This window comes from Stigmatopora argus, chromosome 1 (genome assembly GCF_051989625.1).
Source record: "Stigmatopora argus isolate UIUO_Sarg chromosome 1, RoL_Sarg_1.0, whole genome shotgun sequence".
In the NCBI taxonomy this organism is placed as follows: domain Eukaryota; kingdom Metazoa; phylum Chordata; class Actinopteri; order Syngnathiformes; family Syngnathidae; genus Stigmatopora; species Stigmatopora argus.
In genome coordinates, this window is record NC_135387.1 from 3,723,352 (window position 1) to 3,743,850 (window position 20,499).

General features: G+C 43.6%; 2 protein-coding genes across 2 annotated transcripts in view; one reads left to right on the forward strand and one right to left on the reverse strand.

Annotated features, from left to right (window-relative positions):
- Positions 1-605: 605 nt before the first annotated feature.
- On the reverse strand, positions 606-3,874 carry LOC144076959 (SPRY domain-containing protein 4-like). Its single transcript, XM_077604388.1, has 2 exons — positions 3,719-3,874; positions 606-2,199 (listed from the first exon to the last, which is right to left on the reverse strand). The coding sequence occupies exons 1-2, from the start codon at positions 3,849-3,851 to the stop codon at positions 1,649-1,651; spliced, it is 684 nt and encodes a 227-aa protein (XP_077460514.1). The 5' UTR covers positions 3,852-3,874; the 3' UTR covers positions 606-1,648.
- A 2,483-nt stretch (positions 3,875-6,357) lies between these two features.
- Positions 6,358-20,499, forward strand: part of LOC144065338 (acid-sensing ion channel 1-like) — a 36,556-nt gene continuing 22,414 nt past the window's right edge. Inside the window, exons 1-2 of the mRNA XM_077588101.1 lie at positions 6,358-7,100; positions 11,409-11,604. Of these exons, the coding sequence (XP_077444227.1) occupies positions 6,739-7,100; positions 11,409-11,604 (558 nt within the window). The 5' untranslated portion in view covers positions 6,358-6,738. The remainder of the gene's footprint in view (positions 7,101-11,408; positions 11,605-20,499) is intronic.

Below are 20,499 nucleotides of genomic sequence, written 5' to 3' on the forward strand. Positions count from 1 at the left end.
ACGGTACATACGAACATGTCTGCAAATTGCGTTTAAGTCAAAAAATGTTCGTAAGTCCAATTTTGTATTTCGCGCCTTTTTCAGAGTAGTACTTCTTTCCGCCGCTAATACCGACGCCTGGCGCTGTGAGAGCTCAGCTCACCCAGCATCTACCTTCTTCTTCGTTGCAATGCGGAAGTGCGTGAATGTATCTCCAGTGTGCAAAGAACCTTTTTCATTTGTATCATTAAATATCTCATGCATCCATCATTGAATATGGTTGGTAAAAACCGAAATGCTTCTATTGAGGGAGTTGCAAGGAAGAGGCAAGCCATTTCATTCGAAACGAGTGGCAATAATAACGAAGCTTGATGCGCGTGAGAGTGGTGAGCGTTGCACATATATGTACAACTTGAATCGTTCGACCGTCAGTACCATTTATAAACAGAAAGATCGAGCAGCAGGACCCAAATATTGAACGTTGCACAAAGTTTGCAAATCAATTGAATGATGCCATACAGTGCTACCGCATCATTTATGATGAAAAAAAGAAGTAAACTGCAATCGTCGTTAGATCGCTTCTTTCGGCCAGTTTCTAATACATAAATCTCTCTCTCTCTATACAGTACTGTACATATTCTCCATTTTATTAAATGTTTTTTTCAGTACAAACCAATGCGTGTTACTTATACAAGCCTTAAACATACAAATGCACTTATATCAACCTTCAATATACTTATATAGGCCTTAAACATAAATTATAATACAAAATATAGCACTGAATCAACTTACAAACAAATTCAACTTATGAACAATCGCTCGGAACCGAACTCGTTCGTAAGTAGGGGAGCGTCTGTACGTCCATTCGTCAAACGGCTCAAAATGCTCTCAAATTCGGTCAAATCCAGCTGAAAACAGCATTTAATTATTAAATACAAATACTAGTATTTGTATTTAATCATTAAACTAACAAATACTAGTATTTGTATTTAATCATTAAACGCTGTTTGAACGAACGTTCATTCGGCTACCTGTCCGTCTGTCAAACGTCGGTCCGCAAAACGTCTTTATGCGAATCATCCGGTCACGACATCATCATTGCTTGCTATGGGCACACCAGGTGCATGTCAATGTTCCCTCTAATTTTTCATGTAAAACATGCTGTAAAACACGAAAAACATAAGAGTGGACAGAGCTACTGCCACTGGCTGCCGCTTAAACGGCGCCATCATGGGGAAAGGGGTAAAAAAATAAAATAAAAAAAATAAAAAAATAAAAAATTACTGCGCGCCATATGATTGCTGCTGCGCAGAGAAGACGAGAGTAGTGCGCAATTGCACACGCGCGCAGCTTAGAGGGCACATTGGTCTCATGCATTTCATAAATAATCCAAAACAGCAATTGAGGTCCAATCCATTTGGAAGCCAAAAGGTTAATAGCTAACTGCCAAACAATTAAGCATAATCCTGTCTAAAACAACCAAATGTCATGCAAGTAATGTCTTATTTTGAATAACAATGCACAATTGCCGTAACATACGAGTATTTTTTTAACCTAAAGCTACAGTAGCCCAAACTGTGAGACACGAGCTTGTTTAGGACCCTTTGCCACTTGAGTGAAATGGGCTACTTAAGGCACTGTCACATAACTATTTTGCATGGATTCCTATCTACAGCTGCCCTTTGAGGCACTCTGGCTCATCCAGGCCCGAGTGTGTGAGCAGCTCCCCGTCCCAGAGTCCAAAAGCAGGGCACAGGGGTGTCTTGAAGTGAGCCTTGATGATGTGAACAACCTTGACTTTCTCAATGTCGACCAACCCCAGTAGGCCCGCCTCAAAGTCCAGCAGGATGCCCACGCGGTCCGCCTTGCCCACCAGGGTTACAGGAACCATCTTATTGTTGGTCATGGTGAACCACTTGCGCTGAGCGTAGCCGAACACCCAGGAGGAAGTGCTGGTGCCCACACAGTCATCCCGAGACATGTGAGCTTCAGCCACACCCGCACGAAACTCCTGCGACTTTTTCACCGTCACCTCCCAGTAATGGCGACCCCCGGAGATCTTCTCGTCACCCAACACCACTGCCCAGTCTCGGAAACGTTCGGGGGTGCCTTGCACGTGGCTGGGGTCCAGTCCCAGCACACGGTAAATGACGCCTGTGTCTTTCTTGAAGAGGTCCAGACTGCTGTGGGCAGTCCTCTCGTCGAGGCGGAACTGCACATCTGCGCACAAACTGGACTATAATACTGTTTTTACATGTGAAGGATGATTTGAAATAGGAGTATTTTTTTTAATAAAGAATTTCATTAAAAATGTATTATTTTGTCCAACAAATACCCAAAAAGAAAATGACAGAGTTGGGGAAAAATATGTTTTAGGCTCAAGGGGAAAAACTGGAAATGAAACAACTAGCCGATAACCTATAGAGAGCAACCCTAACCCTTTTTATGATCAAACTTATTACATTGACAGAAATTATGATTTTGCATGTAGTCTTCTGCGTGAAAAGAAATACATTGAGAATTGGATGAATAGGAACATGTTTAGCAGCCTAAAAATTTTCCATTCTCCATTTCAATCTTTCCATGCTAGTTGGTATTATTCCAATCAGATAGTAAATTTCTAAATGTTATTGAATTATCTTAGAGGCGGTTTTGTTGGAAACAAAAGTACATATTTTGCTCACTTAACCAGTCAAACAACCAACAAAAAGAATGAGTAATTCCTCTAATCAAAACGGCCATAACGTCCATAATAACCCAGTCAAATCCATAGTGAAATGTCATTTGCTTAGGAAGTATATCACTTTAAAAACTTGTCCACATACATGCAAATCAAAAATTGCACGTCAAATTGCAACAAAAATATGTGCTGAGGGCAATATTTTGATTTTGTCATTTTAAATTGAAATGTGAAAATCATTGTTATTTTTTTTTTTACAATTTTAAAAAGTAAATAATAATGGAATACCATTAGGTAGGTCCACTCACATTTATATTAGTTGGGAGCCTGGTACAAAATAACAGAACTCATCTTTTTGAATTTTTGCATTTGACAATGCTCACGGGACTCATAATGGACCTCGAATTTCATTCATAAAGTTTAATTAGAACTAAGGTTAAAGGGAAAAATGTGAATATTTGGCCCATTAACACAATGATGAAGCCTATTTATTTTTGTTCCAAATTACGATCAATTAGAGTGTTTAAAGGCACATCCAAGTCTTTTTTTAAAATCAAATGTTCAGTATCACCTTCATGACATTAACTTCTTGAACTTGAAATGTGCCTGGCCCTGGACCTTTGACAATTGAGGCAAAGTGCTTGGACTAGCTAATATGGCAAAGTGTGGCATTATCGGAGCAACTTCATATTCCACATATAATTTTTCATCATCACTTTGAAAAACTCCCATTATAGAAATGATCAACAAATGACCTAAACTAACCAAATTCGCTTGGAATTTTCTCATGTAAATATATTATTAAAATAATTTTTGCCCAAGTAGTATGATGCCATGCAGTAGTACTATTATATTTCAAATATGAATCTTTACATTAAAACAAAAGTTTACCACATCTGATTCGGTCAATTTTACTCTACAAGGCGCGCAATGCATGAATTGGATTCCAGGGACATCCGTCCTGTGCGGACGAGAAAAAAAAAACGAGTTTCTTGCAGACCTCAGATCAGCCAAGAGTTCGCAGTTAATGCGACTTGACATGGCGGCTGTGCAACTTACGGTTTCCAGTCGACGCCATCAATTGCCTCGTTGCCTGCCAGAAGACGCCATGTTGCTGTCTTGCAGCCAGAAGGCTGACAGCAGCGCGCACAGCCATGCAACGTACGCGAGTCACACTGTTAGTGAACGCCATTCTTCTTTGTATACGTGCTTCCTCGGCTTCCGCTAAACCAAATTATAAGAAGTTGTCTCTATTGCCACCTGAAGGCTTGGGGGAGAACAGTCGGCAGCACCGCGGATAGCTCCCTTGTGTAATGGAAACGGGCATCCTTTTTCATTCATTCATTCATTCACAAATTGCCGACCTGGTCTTCCTGGACTTCGCCAAGGCGTTTGACTCGGTCAACCATCGCTTGCTACTCCGCAAGTTGGAAGCGTATGCGATTCACCCAGCGGTCGTGAGGTGGATTGATGCGTTTTTGGCTGGCCGCACCTTTCAAGTACAAGTCAATGGCATACTTTCAGAGACTCACAACGCCCCCAGCGGTGTCCCCCAAGGCTCCGTTCTTGGACCACTGCTGTTCGTGGTGTTTGTAAACGACCTGCCAGAGCACATCTCCCAGCGGGTTCTCCTCTTCGCCGATGATGTGAAGCTCGTTGCTCCCCGGAGCGACTACGAGGACCTGCGTAGGTGCCTTCATCATGTGTGGAGTTGGTCGAACCTGTGGGACCTGCGGCTCAATATCACGAAAATGCAGTCATCTGGCTATTGGGGCTCCTCCTGATTCACCTCTTGACTTTGAACCGGGACGCCTGGAACTGGAACGAACTCAACGGTGCAAAGATCTGGGCATCATTGTCGACGACACGTTCAAACCAACGGCCCAATGCATCCAAGCAGCCAACAAAGCTCGCGGAGTTCTGTTCCTAATGTTCCGGTCCTTTGCCGTCATCACAGCAGACATCTTCCTTCCGTTGTATGTTTCCCTGGTGAGGCCCATTCTCGAGTATGGGATCCAAGCCGCATCACCGTACCTCGCCAAGGACATCCAGCATCTGGAGCGGGTCCAGAGGCTTGCAACGAGGATGGTCCGCGGCCTCAGGCTATTGTCCTACGAGGAAAGATGCCAGCGACTCAACCTGCCGACCCTTGAGGCTAGGCGTCTGCGAGGGGACCTAATACTGGCCTACAACATCCTCCACGGCATCTACAGCGTGCCCCGCGACCTCTTCTTCACGCCCGCACCTGATCGTGGTCTGAGGGGTCATCCGTGGAAGCTGTACCCTCGCGGGTTCCGGTTGAATCGGCGGAAGGCGGCTTTTTCAGTGCGCATCGCCGGTCCTTGGAACCGGCTTCCGCAGGGTGTGGTCGAGAAGCCGACGGTCGCCCAGTTCAAGCGGGCTCTGGATGACTTTTTGGCCGTGAACCAGTGACTACACCGCGTTTGTTGCACATTTCTTGTGTCTTGTTACATGGCCCTTAGCCTAGTGCTTTTTTTTGCCAAATAAATTGAATTGAATTGAATTGAATTGAATTTCCTGAAACGCTTTATCCTCATCAGGGTCGCGGGGGCACTGGAGCCTATCCCAGCTGACTCCGGGTCAGAGGCGGGAAACACCCTGAATTGGTGGCCAGCCAATTGCAGCGCACAAAGAGACAAACAACCATTCACGCTCACACTCATACCTAGGGGCAACTTAGAGTGTCCAATCAGCCTACCATGCATGTTTTTGGAATGTGAGAGGAAATTGGAGTACCCGGAGGAAACCCACAGCGGCCCGGGGAGAACATGCAAACTCCACACAAGTGGACCAACCTGGATTTGAATCCAGGTCCCCAGAGCTGGGAGGCCGACACGCTAACCACTCATCCGCAGAAATGAAATGCAAGGACCGCATTGAAAGCAATGAAAACTGCTTAACTCACTCATTTTGTTCTTGTTGTCGCCCTTCTTCTGTATGGGGAGGATTCTAAGTAAAATGTGCACTCCGTTATTCGTGGCTGGATCAGAATTAAAATAAGTAGGTATATTCTGTCAGGTGTATACGCATGTTTGGAGCCGTATTTTTTTTTTTTTTTGAATTTTCAGGCATAATTTCTAAGATTAATTAAATGTGTAATTAACATTGCTGGGGCGGCCCGGCGGATGAGGGGTTAGCCGCTAACCGTTAGCGCGTCGGCCTCACAGTGGGGGACCTGAGTTCAAATCCAGGTCGGTCCACCTGTGTAGCGTTTGCATGTCCTCCCCGGGCCTGCATGGGTTTTCTCCGGGTACTCCGGTTATCTCCCACATTCCAAAGACATGCATGGTAGGCTGATTGGACACTCTAAATTGCCCCTAGGTATGAGTGTGAGCGTGAATGGTTGTTTGTCTCCTTGTGCCACCAATTCAGTGTGTCCACTGCCTCTGGCCCGAAGTCAGCTGGGATAACGTCTAGCACCCCCCGCCACCCAAGTGAGTTAATCGCTTGAGAAAATGAGATGAGATGAGATAAACATTGCTAATCTTCCGTTGTAGGTGGATGATTCCAATTAAATTTGGGAGGTGTATATATAATACATTGTTGGGATTTGTCCACATCGATCACCGGGGGCCAATTTTCGCCGTCACTGGGAGCCAAAGAGTTAAATCAACCACTTCCTGCCTTCCCTTTTCTGCTGTGTGCACATACACGCACAATCTCACCACTCAGCAGCGAGCGCAACTAGCAAGCGTCATCACTCTGTAGTATCCTCACGTCACTCTGTTCTCAACCTCCGTGTTGGCTGCAAGATCATCTTAAATAAGATGAAATGTCTTGAAGGATTTGCGTCTTCTCTGAGGACCTAACACACAATCCACCCTAAAAAAAATCGCATCCCGATTTCCTGCTGCGTTTATGTAACTTGTGATCTTGAGGGAAATGCCCATCTCACGTGCGTTTCTGGATTTTTTTCCCCGTTTCTGAAACAGTGACCATGATCATGTGGAGTCGACCCCGCGGACACTTTACTGCGTGTCTGCACCTGTGCAGGTGGACGCCACAGGTGAATGACGAAATGATCGACTGAACTGCTTTCGCTGGCTCGCTACATCACGATGGACGTCAAGGCGAATACGGAGCACGCAGTTTCGGATCTTCCTCCGCCGATTGAAGTTTTCGCCCACCGGTCCACCTTGCACGGCATCGCGCACATTTTCAATTACGGGCGCTTCTGCCTCAGACGATGCCTTTGGCTGGTCGTCTTCTTCGCCTCCTTTTCCGCGTTGCTCTTCGTATGCGTGAACCGGATCCTTTTCTATCTGGAGTATCCTCTCGTCACCAAACTGGACGAGGTCGCCACCCCGACCATGACGTTCCCCGCGGTCACTTTTTGTAACCTGAACGCCTTCCGCTTCAGTCGAGTGACACGCAACGACTTGTATCACGCCGGGGAACTGCTAGCGCTGCTGAACCACAGGTAGGCTGACAGCACTTACTTTGCCATGTGGACATGAACACGTTGCATATGCACGCCTGGCAAATCTCAAGTCTGCTCTCGGCATATTTGCTTTCCAAATAGCATTCAAAAATTCCAAAATATATATATATATATAATTGTGGCGGCCCGGTGGGGCGAGTGTTTAGCGCGTCGGCCTAATATCCTGGGTTCAAATCCAGGTAATGTGCATCTGTGTGGAGTTTGCATGTTCTCCCAGGCCTGTGTGGGTTTCCTCCGGGTACTCCGGTCTCTGCCGCGGCATACTGGTGTGCCGTGAGTGATGCTCAGGTGTGCCACGGGAAATTAGTCATACATCGTAATACTCCAAGACAGAAATCTCAATATTAGGAGATTAAAATCGAACTATTACGAGGCTAAAATTGAAATATGAAATCATAGATCGTACTATAACAAGATTCCAGGGGGAATTGTAATATTACGAGATTTAAGTCATTTTCCTGTTTTTTACAGTACGTGAACAGAAGTTGTTGTTAGGAGTAGCCTGTTATTGTTTTTCCGTTTGCCTTTTCCCTACTCTTGTTTGTCCCTCCTGCCTTGCCATTGTACCCGCACAGCTGCGTGTGATTCAAAATTAGTTCCTGTTGTGTCTATTTACACCCCACTGATTATAATGTCATTGTCGGATCGTCTGCCTAAATTCCCTTGCCATGTATCCACGTTACCTCGTTCCTCGATTCCCCGTGGTTTCCCTAGTCAGATCCCGCCTATGTTATTTAAGTTTTGGTTATGAGCACAATTGCCCTCGTCCTCGCCTGCTTTCCTGCGATTGGATCTTAATTCCTCGTACCTTGCATCGACATCCTCCCATGGACGTAACAGTTGTTCGGTTTCAAGGGCATCAACTTTTGCCGACATAGTCTCTGTGAGCACATTACTTTTTGCGTAATATTGGAAGAAAAAGTCTCATCTCATCTCATTTTCTGAACTGCTTTAGCCTCATTAGGGTTGCGGGGGGTGCTGAAGCCTATCCCATCTGTCTCCGGGCCAGAGGAGGGGGACACCCTGAATCGGTGGCCAGCCGATCGCAGGGCACAAGGAGACGGACAACCATGCACACACACCCATACTTAGGGGCAATTTAGAGTGTCCAATCAGTCTACCGTGCATGGTTTTGGAATGTGGGAGGAAACCAGAGTACCTAGAGGAAACCCACACAGGACTGGGGAGAACATGTAAACTCCACACAGGTGGATGTAACCTGGATTTGAACCCAGGACCACAGAGCTGTGAGACCGACGCGCTAACTGGTCGCGCCACCGGGCCGCCTGGAGAAAAAGCCAAAAATTAAAATAAAATAAGGTTAAAAAAGGTTGCATTAAGTATTTTAACATCAGTCGAAATGAAAGCTGTTCGGGGGCTGCGGATATCAACTTTGATGATGTTGGATGAGTGTGAAAAAAAATAGAGTTAGGAATAATTTTTTTTGGGGGGGGTGACTTAAACCCTGTGAATAAAACCTTGATGAGAATGACTTCATAATGTTAATATAGGCAACATAGTTTTAAATTAGAAGATTTTAAGATAGTGGTGTGCCTTGAGATTGTTTCAATGCAAAAAGTGTGCTGCAGCTAAAAAAAGGTTGGGAAACACTACTCTAAATTGCCCCTAGGTATGAGTGTGAGCATGAATGGTTGTTTGTCTCCTTGTGCCCTGCAATTGGCTGGCCACCAATTCAGGGTGTCCCCTGCCTCTGGCCCGAAGTCAGCTGGGATAGGCTCCAGCACCTCCCGCGACCCATGTGAGGTTAAAGCGGTTCAGAAAATGAGATGAGATGAGATTTTTAATCATTGTCATCTATTACATACGTTTCAAATTTGGTTTCAGGACAAATAAATGCATTCAGACACAAAACTTAAATACATAAAAAAAATATATGTTTATGACAATACAGCTGTAATGTTTTGTTGGGGTTTTGTGGTTTGGGCGTTTTCCCTTGTATGTATTTAATTTCCGCCTCTTCGCCAACCCTTGTCGGAGTATTGTTTTATTTATTTTATTGCTGAGATTATGTTTGAGTAATGTCGTGCTTGAGTTATGTTGTGTTTTGTTGTGTGCATCTGTGAATGGTTATCCATCCCCTTGTGCCCCTTGATTGGCTGCCAACTAATTCAGGGTCTCCCGCACCTACTTACCATTGTTGGCTGGGATAGGCTTCAGCACCTCCACAACCCTTTATGAGGATAAATGGAATGGAAAATTAATGAATAATTAATTTGTAAAATGTTTGTAATCTGTCATGTTTTGTTGGGGATTTGGGTGGATGTGTGCGTATTTTCCCTTGTGTGTGCTGTCCGGGTGATTGTGTTTTCAACTCTCGTCTCCCTCTGAGCTCCCCTTTCTTTATGTGGCCAAGTGTGTGTGATTCGTAATCAGGCCTCTTGTGTGGATTTATACCTTGTGTTCTGGTATGTCTGGTTGTGGGATTATTGCTTTGATTTGGTCATGTCGTCTCCCCGTCACTGGGCGTATGTGCTATCCCTGTTAGTTTTTTTTCTTTGTTGATTGTTGAAAGTCCTAAGTTTGTATGGCTTTTTCAGTTAGTTCTTATTAAAGTCTTTAATTTTGTGCACCAGCACTCCGTCCGTATGTCAACTCCTTGCATTCCTGGGTCCCATTTCGCGCCGCAACCAAAGACACAACATGAAGGTAATCATAACTATTAGTTTTATTACTGATCTCTAATTGTGTAGACATTAATAAAATGTATATAAAAGTTAAATGAAATAAAGTCACAAAAAATAGAAATACAGTCTGGTTGTGGCCGCAAGTAAAACTCCAACTTAGTCTTTTGTTTTCATAGCGTTTAACTCATTGCAAATCATTGACAGGAATAGACCTACAATTCATTTAAATTGGGAGGAATGACTCAGTCAAACAAAATACTAAAACATAATTCGTGCATGAAAGTTGGGTTATTGTGGAAACATTTGTTTTTGTTTAAAAAAACAGTTCAAATTTAGCAATTCAATGATTTTAAATGCCTCGAGGCCACATCGTGGTCGCTTGAGCCTATCCCAACCTTCATTGGGCGAAAGGCGGACTTCACCCCAAACTGGTCGTCAGTCAGTCGTAGTGCACACAGAAAGACAGACTACCATTTGCCCTCAAAATCAATCGCTCTGCATCTCACCATTGAACCCCTTATCCTCACAAGGGTCGTACGCTGTAGCCTATCCTAACTAACCATGGGCACCAGACGGGGGACACCTTGAAGCAGCGGCCAGCCAATTGCAGTAGACGGACAACCATTCACGCCCACACTCATGGCTAGGAGAAATGTAGAGTGTTCAACCAGCCTACCATGCATGTTTTTGGGATGTGGGAGGAAATTGGAGTACCCAGAGAAAACCCACGCAAGCCCAGGGAGAACATGAAAACTCCACACAGTGAGAATTGACCTGGGATCAAACCATCGAGCCCAGAACTGTGAGGCTGATGTGCCACTCAGCCACCCATTGCGATTATGTAGATTGATATTTACAAAAGAAATGGAAATTGATATGATATTTGGCGAGCCAAAACAAGGCTGTATTTTCACTACGACACACTGGATCCTCACAGGGAATGCATTTAAGGGATATTACCCACCAATAAGAGCGTCACTTCAGCGATGTGGCGTTGACACCGCTTCTAGCGCCTTTATGATCATATTTTTTTCATTAGACTCTTCCTCATGTATACGCTCATTGCTACTCATTGATTAGAAAAAATGTTAAAATGTCATCAAAAGAATTCAGAGACTTTTTCTATTTTAAAAGTGGTGAAATCACTAAAAAATGGAAACACGCTCATGTATTTTCACTTTGAAATCCTAAGTATGCCTCTCAAATAATAATATTTCAAAATATGAATTGTTTATGGCTCTCTCCGTCAAAAAGGTTCCTGACTTTTAGACTTTTTTTTCAGGGGACCTTTTTAAATGTGTTCAAAATGGATTTTTTCACTATTACCAAAAACGTAATCCAACCATGATGCATAACTTTGATTTTGGAAAAAAAAGTTCAAATGTTATAACCCTAATATGCATACTTTACTTTCCATCTTTTAATTAAAGCTGTCATTAGCAGCGCTAGAAGTTCAATCTATTTGAAGTGGGTTGCTTCATTTATTCGCTGCCGAGCTTCCGACTTCAAATGGATTGGATGTCTACTAATGATAAACTTATTTTAATCCAAATGGATGAAAAGTGGCATTGAACGTGTTAATGAATGTTAAGGGATGGTATACCATTTAACATCTCCCCCCAACCAACAACTCTTTGTGAAGGTACGAGATTCGAGACATCCATCTTGTGGAGGAGAGCGTTTTGGAGAGCCTGAAGGTCAAAGCTGACTTTCACAACTTCAAGCCACGACCTTTCAACATGCTGGAATTCTATGACCGTACTGGCCATGACATCCATGACATGGTTTTGTCTTGTCACTTCCATGGCACCGAGTGCAGGACGGAAGATTTCAAAGTGGTATGTTTGACGATGATTACACCAAAGAATAGAATGGTCTCTTATTCTGGTAATGGCATTATATAAGCACTAGTGCATTTCTGGAGTGTATACATTAATAACAGGAGGGAATCTTGAAGATGAAATACACATGAATAACATAAGAGAAAGACCTTTCAATGTAGCTAAGCGAACCTTCCTTTATCCAATAATCAATTATTTATAATACGCACAGTGCCTGAGCAATGCCACTTGTCACAAAACTCTAATTCAATTATTTATGTCCACAAATCACATTAAGAACCTTTATGAATAAAGCTTTTGCTTTTGTTAATCAAGATTAGGGTGCATATATATACATATACACACACGGCATATACAGTCGTGGTCAAAAGTTTACATATACTTGTGAAGAACATTAGGTCATGGCTCTCTTGAGTTTCCAGTTATTTCTACAACTCTGATTTTTCTCTGATAGAGTGATTGGAACAGATACTTCTTTGTTACAAAAAACATTCATGAAGTTTGGTTCTTCTATGACTTTATTATGGGTTAACAGAAAAAGTGATCAAATCTGCTGGGTCAAAAATATACATACAGCAACACGAATTAGCAATTTTGGTGACTTAGAATGTTGTGTCAGTGAAATGAGCTTCATAGCATGGCCTCTTAACTTCTTGTGAGTGATTATGAGTGACTACAGCTGGTGACTTCTCTGAGGCCATTTAAATAGGCCTCATTGGATGCAAACGCCCACAAACGCTACAATGGAAAAGTCAAAGGAGCTCAGCATGGATCTGAAAAAGCAAATCCTTGACTTGAACAGGTCAGGAAAGTCACTTGGAGCCATTTCAAAGCAGCTGCAGGTCCCAAGAGCAACAGTGCAAACAATTGTTTGTAAGTATAAAGTGCATGGCACTGTTTTGTCACTGCCACGATCAGGAAGAAAACGCAGGCTATCACCTGCTGCTGAGAGAAAATTGGTCAGGAGGGTGAAGATTCAACCGAGAATCACCAAAAAGCAGATCTGCCCTGAATTAGAAGCTGCTGGAACACAGGTGTCAGTGTCCACAGTCAAGCGTGTTTTGCATCTCCATGGACTGAGAGGGTGCCGTGCAAGAAGGAAGCCCTTGCTCCAAAAGAGGCACCTTAAGGCTCGACTGAAGTTTGCTGCTGATCACATGGACAAAGATAAGACCTTCTGGAGGAAAGTTCTGTTGACAGATGAAACAAAAATCGAGCTGTTTGGCCACAATGCCCAGCAATATGTTTGGAGGAGAAAAGCTGAGGCCTTTAACCCCAAGTACACCATGCCTACCATCAAGCACGGTGATGGTAGTATTGTGCTGTGGGGTTGTTTTGCTGCCAATGGAACTGGTGCTTTACAGAGAGTAAATGGGATAATGAAGAAGGAGGATTACCTTCAAATTCTTCAAGATAACCTAAAGTCATCAGCCCGAAGATTGGGTCTTGAAATTGCAAATTATAAAATACTTTTTAAATATCAAGTTAGATTAGTATTAGATTCACCATTGGACATTAACAAAAACAGGCAGAAATAAAGAGGAAAGACACTTGGATTTTCACTTGCAAAGAGGACGACCGTTGAGGACAGATCCCCAACTCCGTTCTGACCTTACACTTCTCTTTTGTCGCTTTATTACATTCGGTGGCCCTGACTACATTAAAATCTCAACTCTAAAGGGAAGGGTAGATTACAAAATTGAGACGTCTCAGTTTGTTTATCTATGTGCGTGCATGTGAAATGAATATTTAGCCTAAAACGTGAACCAAAACATATTCATAAAAGTCAAAACAAATGAGTACTGAAGGGTCAGGAAGCCTCTTGGACCGTCCGTGGTGGGGTGCAGATGAGGAGGGTGGAGTGCTCACTGCAGGTCCTTGAGTCAGCCTTGACTTGGGCGTGAGTAGTCCGAGGCGTCCTGGCACCTCTTTGTTTAGAATAAACAAGGCTTTCAGGAACAAAGCTTATACTTCATTGCAAGTATGATAATAATGTGCACATAACTAACGCAAAGCGTTCTTGCATAGCAATACTTTGTTTCATGCAAATGTATAACACAATGAAATAAAAACCCTGACTAATTTATAGGACAAGTGACCCCCGATGAGTCATCACCTTATTGTGGTGGTGGGGTTTGTTTGTCCCAATGATCCTTGGAGCTACGTTGTCTGGGGCCTTGTGTCCCTGGTAGGGCGGCAACCAACGGAGGGATCCTTGGCGGTCTGATCCCAGGCTGCATAAACTGGCTCTTGGGACGTGGACTGTCACCTCATGGTTGGGAAAGAGCCTGAGCTAGTGCGTGAGGTTGAGACATTCCGGCTCAACGTAGTCAGAATCACCTCTACGCACAGCTTGGATTCCGGTCAGGTACCAGTCCTCTCAAGGGAGGGTTGGACACTCTTCCATTCAGGAGTTGCTCACGGTGATAGACGCCGAGCGGTTGTGGGCATACTTATTGCCCCCCAGCTCGGTGCCTGTATGTTGGGTTTTAGCCTGGTGGACGAGAGGGTAGCATCCCCCCGTCTTCGGCTGGGAGACGGAATCTGACTGTTGTTTGTGCGTATGCACCAAACAGCAGTTCAGAGTACCCGCCCATTTTGGAGTCCTTGGAGGGGGTGCTGGAGAGTGCTCCTTCGGGGGACTCCCTTGATCTGCTGCGGGACTTCAATGCTCACGTGGACAATGACAGCGAGACCTGGAGCGGAGTGATTGGGAAGAACGCCCCCCATGATCAAAACCCGAGTGGGAAGATTGGAACGGAAGATCAACAGGCAGATCGGTGCAGGGTCTGCAGGGATGCGGACTATGCACCGGTCCGTCGTGGTGAAGAAGGAGCTGAGCCAAAAGGCGAGGCTCTCTATTTACCGGTCGATCTACGTTCCCACCCTCATCTATGGTCGCGATCTGTGGGTCGTGACCAAAATAACAAGATCCGGATCCAATCGGCTGAAATGAATTTTCTCTGCAGGATGTCCGGACTCTCTCTTAGAGATAAGGTGAGAAGCACGGTCATCCGGGAGGGGCTCAGAGTAGAGCCCCTGCTCTTTCGCCTTGAGAAGAGCTGGATGAGTAGGGTCGGGCATCTGATCAGGATGCCCCCTGGACGCCTCACTCGGGAGGTGTTCCGGGCATGTCCCATGGGGAGGAGGCCACAGGGTCGACCTCGCACAGGCTGAGGAGACTAGATTAGATTAGAATTTTATTTCATCCCGTATTCGGGAAATTTCCTTGGTTGCAGTAGCAAGACAGACACACAAGACATTGTAGACCTAGGTAAAAAAAACTGGAGCCACACACAGGAAGTCCACAAGGTGGGGACCTTCTGCAGACTGAGACTGAGGTTAGATATGCATAATCACTCTTTCAAGCTGATCCGCACCGTCCCTCAGTAGTCTGGAGGTTTTAAAGGTCATCTTCCTTGCCTAGGAAGATCCTAAGCTGTCCTATCAGCAGTGGAGAGGTCGGTGGGGGGCTTCAAAGCACACAAGCAGCCCAGCAAGCACCGGCAGCTCCTCCATCTGACCGGGGACAGATCTCACGCTCCCATAACAATGATGGAATACTTGGTCTGGAGCATTGCCTCTTCTCCTGGCACTATCGTCCAATGCTCACAGCTGATCCCTCGTGCATGACAGCGGAGGCACGGCTGAACGGCTCCAAAGACGTCTAGGACTAGCACAAGAAACCAAGCCACGCGACAAGTCACAGAGGTTGCTACCACTAAGATACCGCTACCGGCTGCTACTTGAGCGGCGCCATCTTGGTTGCAGTAGTAAGCGCCGACAGCTCTTCCATCTTATCGGACAGGGATCTCACTTTCCCCATAATAATAGATGGAATGATTTCCAGCGGCATTGAAGTGTTGCTCTTTCTGCTGAAAGAAATATTAAAATGTAGTTAAAAAAGATAGAAAACACGAAAAACAAATAAGAGTGGACAGAGCTACTGCCACCTGACGGCGCCTTCTTGAAAAAAAGTTGGATGAAGTGGCTGGGGAGAGGGAAGTCTGGGCCTCCCTGCTGAAGCTGCTGCGCCCATGACCCGACTTTAGATGAAGCGGGAGATGAGAGATGAGAGAGGATGTGACTATTTTTGGTCATTTAAAAAAAAAAAGAAATTACTCTGATAAAGTCGATATAAATGGAGGCTACACTATGAACACTTGGTATATGAATGATGTCCAAGTGCAATATATATTCTTGCTATTCATTATGTATTAGATAAAATGATAAATCAATAAAAATAAAAAAAAGTTACTTAGTCTCATGTTTATTTTATTTTCAGATGTACGTATTTCAAATGGGAAGCCTGACAGTGAATGCTCCTCTTTCAGCGCCATTCATGGCAATAGATATTCAATTCGATTAGGGGGATGGCAGCAATCGAATCATCACTTATATGATTGCTCCCAGACCGCTCGCTCAACATGGACTGGACCTCTAAACCGTCAATGGCACCCAATTAGTTTAAATCAGTCCCAACAAATGGTTAACTTACTTGTTCATTTATTAATTTTCCGTACCGCTTATCCTTGTCGTGTAGAAATGTTAATTTGTATTTTTACATAAAATAACCCCTTTTTATTAACTTTCTTTGAAGCCCCTTTAACTGTTGGAATAATGATTCAAACCTTTTAAATCATTATTAGTAATATTTAATTAAAAAAGGAAAAACATCTTTCAACAAATTCTGCTTACAACTTCGAAGGAGATGCAATGTGACGTCGTCTTAGCCCCCAGTGCATTCTGAATTGCAGTAACTGAATCCTTGTATTTAATCGCGACATTCGAAAAACATGGTTATGTAATCAGTACAATAACACTCTCGCTGGTTAGAAAAACAACAGTGTGAGGAATGCTTTCAAGGTAAACAAAGCAGTATTATACTGTAAGCAAAGCCGTATTTTCAAATCTGCTGGTGGAGTCTCGTCATAACATTTGGTAGAAGTGTCCGTAACGCCGTGACCTCTTTTTCTTTGCCCTTGAGGAGTAGACTGTGCAGGAAAAAGTCCATCTTCCCATGACTTGATTTATAGCCTTACTACTTATTGAAAAATGCTTACAACACATATAGAATATTCCATAATAATTCTAACATTAACCATTTCACGTCATTAGAGATGAATGGATATTTCATGTAATAAACATGCACGTATGCTGGCACCCTGCCTAGTGTGATAGATCCGCTCTAATGTTCTTTGAAGAGAGCGCTGCTCTGCAGTAAATTACTTTTGTACCAAACACAGAAGCAGAGGAGAGGGGTCTTACCTGAAGCAGTTTTTCAGCTTATATTTCTTTCCTCTCAAATACCCTTTGTTGCTTAAATCAAAAAGTGGTCACGTGGGCACGGGTTGATGAAAGACGTACTTCCACCTTTTCAATTTTAGGGGAAAAAATAACTAGTTAATACGTATATTTTTTTGTTATTGGACGCCAATAAAACAATGGTTCAACAACCATTCCATTTCAAAAGTGAGTTTGTTAAGAAAATTTCTCGCAACATAGCAAGAAAACAAAATCAATGCACATGACTAGCTCAGGATGTGATTGACAGCACATTGTAAATCCACATTTCCCCAGATCACTATGATGATAAACAAATGAACATGCGGTGTATTAAAGTCATATTTGGCAGAATGCTTAACTTTGATTATTTGTGCTGACCACCAGCAGAGGAAGCTAACACATTACCTACATCAGCAGGTGAATACTCAGGGCTCATAAAAGAAAGTAATCTTATGCAGTAAAGACATCCGTCAGCACTGGGACTATTAAATACAGCAGGAGCTTAAATTTGAATGTACCATCTCATCTCATGTCATTTTCTGAACCGCTTTATCCTCATTAGGGTCGCGGGGGTGCTGGAGCCTATCCCAGCCAGAGGCGGAGGACACCCACGCAGGCACGGGGAGAACATGCAAACTCCACACGGGTGGACGTTTGAACCCAGGACCCCAGAGCTGTGAGGCCGACATGCTAACCAGTCGCATCACCAATTTACAGCGTGTTTTAAAATTTGAACTCAGTAAAGACTGACATTACTTATTCTATTCAATTGTCCGTGCTTATTGGTTAAACAAACACGAAAAGTCTTAAATAATAATCGGACATAGGCCCTGTCGTCATCATCAACAACAAAAGCCTAATTGTCATCACACCCAGAAACTGTGTATGACGAAATTGGTAGTGCTTCTCCATAAGGTGCGTTTTCTCGGCAAAAGACCTAAATAAGTGATAGTTTCGGACTTGAAATTTGGCATTCTGCCGTTATGGATACATCGCATCACCCCCCCGAGCGGATCACTTACCTCTCACTGTCTTTCACTTACCTTCAGTCAGCCAGTAGGAGGCAGATCACCACCCAAACATCTTTTCATATTAGCCATACCTGTCAACCTCTGCCGATTACTGACCTTATAAATGATTATGATTCCCCTTACAAACCCCCAAAAAACCGTATATCTAAGCATGCGCATGTCATCCTTTATCGATATTGCCGTACGCACCGCTAAAAAAATACATACGATTGAGGATAATTTTTGCTGGTATACCGTGACAATAGTAACGCTCGATGACAGTAGCGTCGTTGGCTACCAGCCTACGAGACTATCTGGATTTTAGCCAAAACGGTCTTGTTGAGATCGGTTTTCATAAATATTGGCGATTTTTTTTTTCCCCGTACAAAAGTCGGTGTACGGCGTACATGATTTGAAATGGTAAAAAAACTTATAAAATACGTATAAAACATACAAGTTGACAGGTATGTATTACCTCACCCCAAAGTTATTACACAGAAAGGGAATGTGTGTTGTGTGAAAAAAAAGGTCGATTGATAACTACTTGTCCCAGTTTGAATTAGAAATACTTCAAAAGTGTCCACGCTTGGACTGGACACCCTAATAGGGAGTAGGTGGAAAAATCCACCTGCGCCGGTCCAACAAATGGCCTTTGCCTCTCAGTCGCTTCGTTCGACTTCACAAAGGCCAAGCTATCTGTTGATTAGGAGAGTGTCTGTGCAGCCAACCAATGATACCAACCCCCCAAAAAAATATATTTGGAGTCTTCCGGAAGACCTAGATGATGACGCCGAATAGTGATAACATGGAATCAGCAATTGAGCGCTGGCATAACCCCCCAAGTTCAAATGCCTCAAAACTCTAATGGCATCAATAAAAGCCAAAGGGAAAAGTCGGACAACCACAGCGCAACTCCAGCTGGCTTCTAGACGGATCAGTAATGCTGCTCAAGCACGCTCTATTTGCCTAGGCTTTTTATAAAGCCATTTTGGACCGAGTGGAGTCGAAAATAGCTCAAGTGGTCTGTATTGCTCTGCTCATGGTTTATTTATTGCTAACTTTAATGCAGGTGACTCTGGAGGTCCAAACTTGGGTTTCAGTGACACTACTACCGCGTGGCTGAGGAATGATGCTCCATTCCGGCTGGTCAAATTAGCGCAAAACAGCTACAGATGAAATGGGTAACTGAGGGGTGTGTGTTTTCAGTGACCAACCTGATGAGCTGAGTGTTCTCAAGGTCACCATGTCAGTGTGAAATGTTATCATGATAGTTTCTATTTCAATATTTTCCCCAGTCTGAATGTGGAAGCTCTTAATGACATACAATACAAGCAAATGATTAGAGTAGAAGGAAAAAAAATCACAGGGCAAGAGGACACAGACAACCACTCACTCGCACACGTATACCTAGGGGCAATTCAGAGTGTCCAATCAGCCTACCATACATGTTTTTGGAATGTGGGAGGAAACTGGAGTACCCAGAGAAAAGCCACGCAGGCCCGGGAAGAACATGCAAACTCCACACAGGTGGACAGACCTGGATTTGAACCCAGGACCCCAGAGCTGTGAGGCCGACGTGCTAACCACTTAAGTCGCCGTGCCGCCAGATTTTCTTTTTTTAACGAACATATAAAGAGATATCTATATATCTTACACTTCCCCCAAGTGACTACCTCAATACTTGGTATCGTACAACGCTGAAGGTCTAATTTTTCCAGAGCAATCTGGAGACCAAATACGGAAAAAGAGAGAAAGAGGGGAGCTTAGTCATGTTATCTAGAGTGAAAATTAAAAGTTATAATTAGGATTTAGTTTGGGGGAAAGGCAAAGGAAGTTTTGGACAAAGAGGCTCTCTGCATGTTCATTATTAAAATACTAAACTAAAATTCTTACTTAAACGAAACGATCTTATTAATGTCTATGAGAAAGCTATGGCCAAAGTCAACAATTTTAATAATTTGCTAGGGGCATACGTTGCTAAACTGCACGAGGCAATGGCAGCCACAACAGCTGCCCCAGAGAATATTAGTGGACACTGATGGGTATTTCTTCTGTGTCCTTTCATTTTTACATCAGGCTTGGCTCGTCGTTTTCTCTGAAATTACCATGCAATCTGTTATCTGGAGAAAGTCTCTGTTGGCCTCCAGCCTGAATTTGGCGTACTGTTATTTGGAATCTTGTCTCTGCAGAAAATTGTCAAATGAAATAAGCAAAAGAATCCTTGGTCGTTGTTTCCATCGGACGACCATCATGACTGTGAACCAATATGATCATGTCATATTATGAGATGAACAACAAATTGACACCTTCATATCACAAGCCAGTCTAATTGTATAACAGTATTCCGTTTAGTTTATAACAGACAATGATGTTTTTGGGTCATTTTGTTACCTGCCATGTTTCCATCCCACGCTTAGTCTGGTGAGTACAGTAATCCCTTGAATATTGTGGATAATGTAGACCAGACATGGCCACAAGAAGACAACATGAAATTAATACAACTAATAACAAAGGCTTGGTGCCTATATACTGGATGAGGAACCGGAAAGCCTGGATCAGAAAAAACCCTTCACAAACTGTTTCATCCTGAACGAGA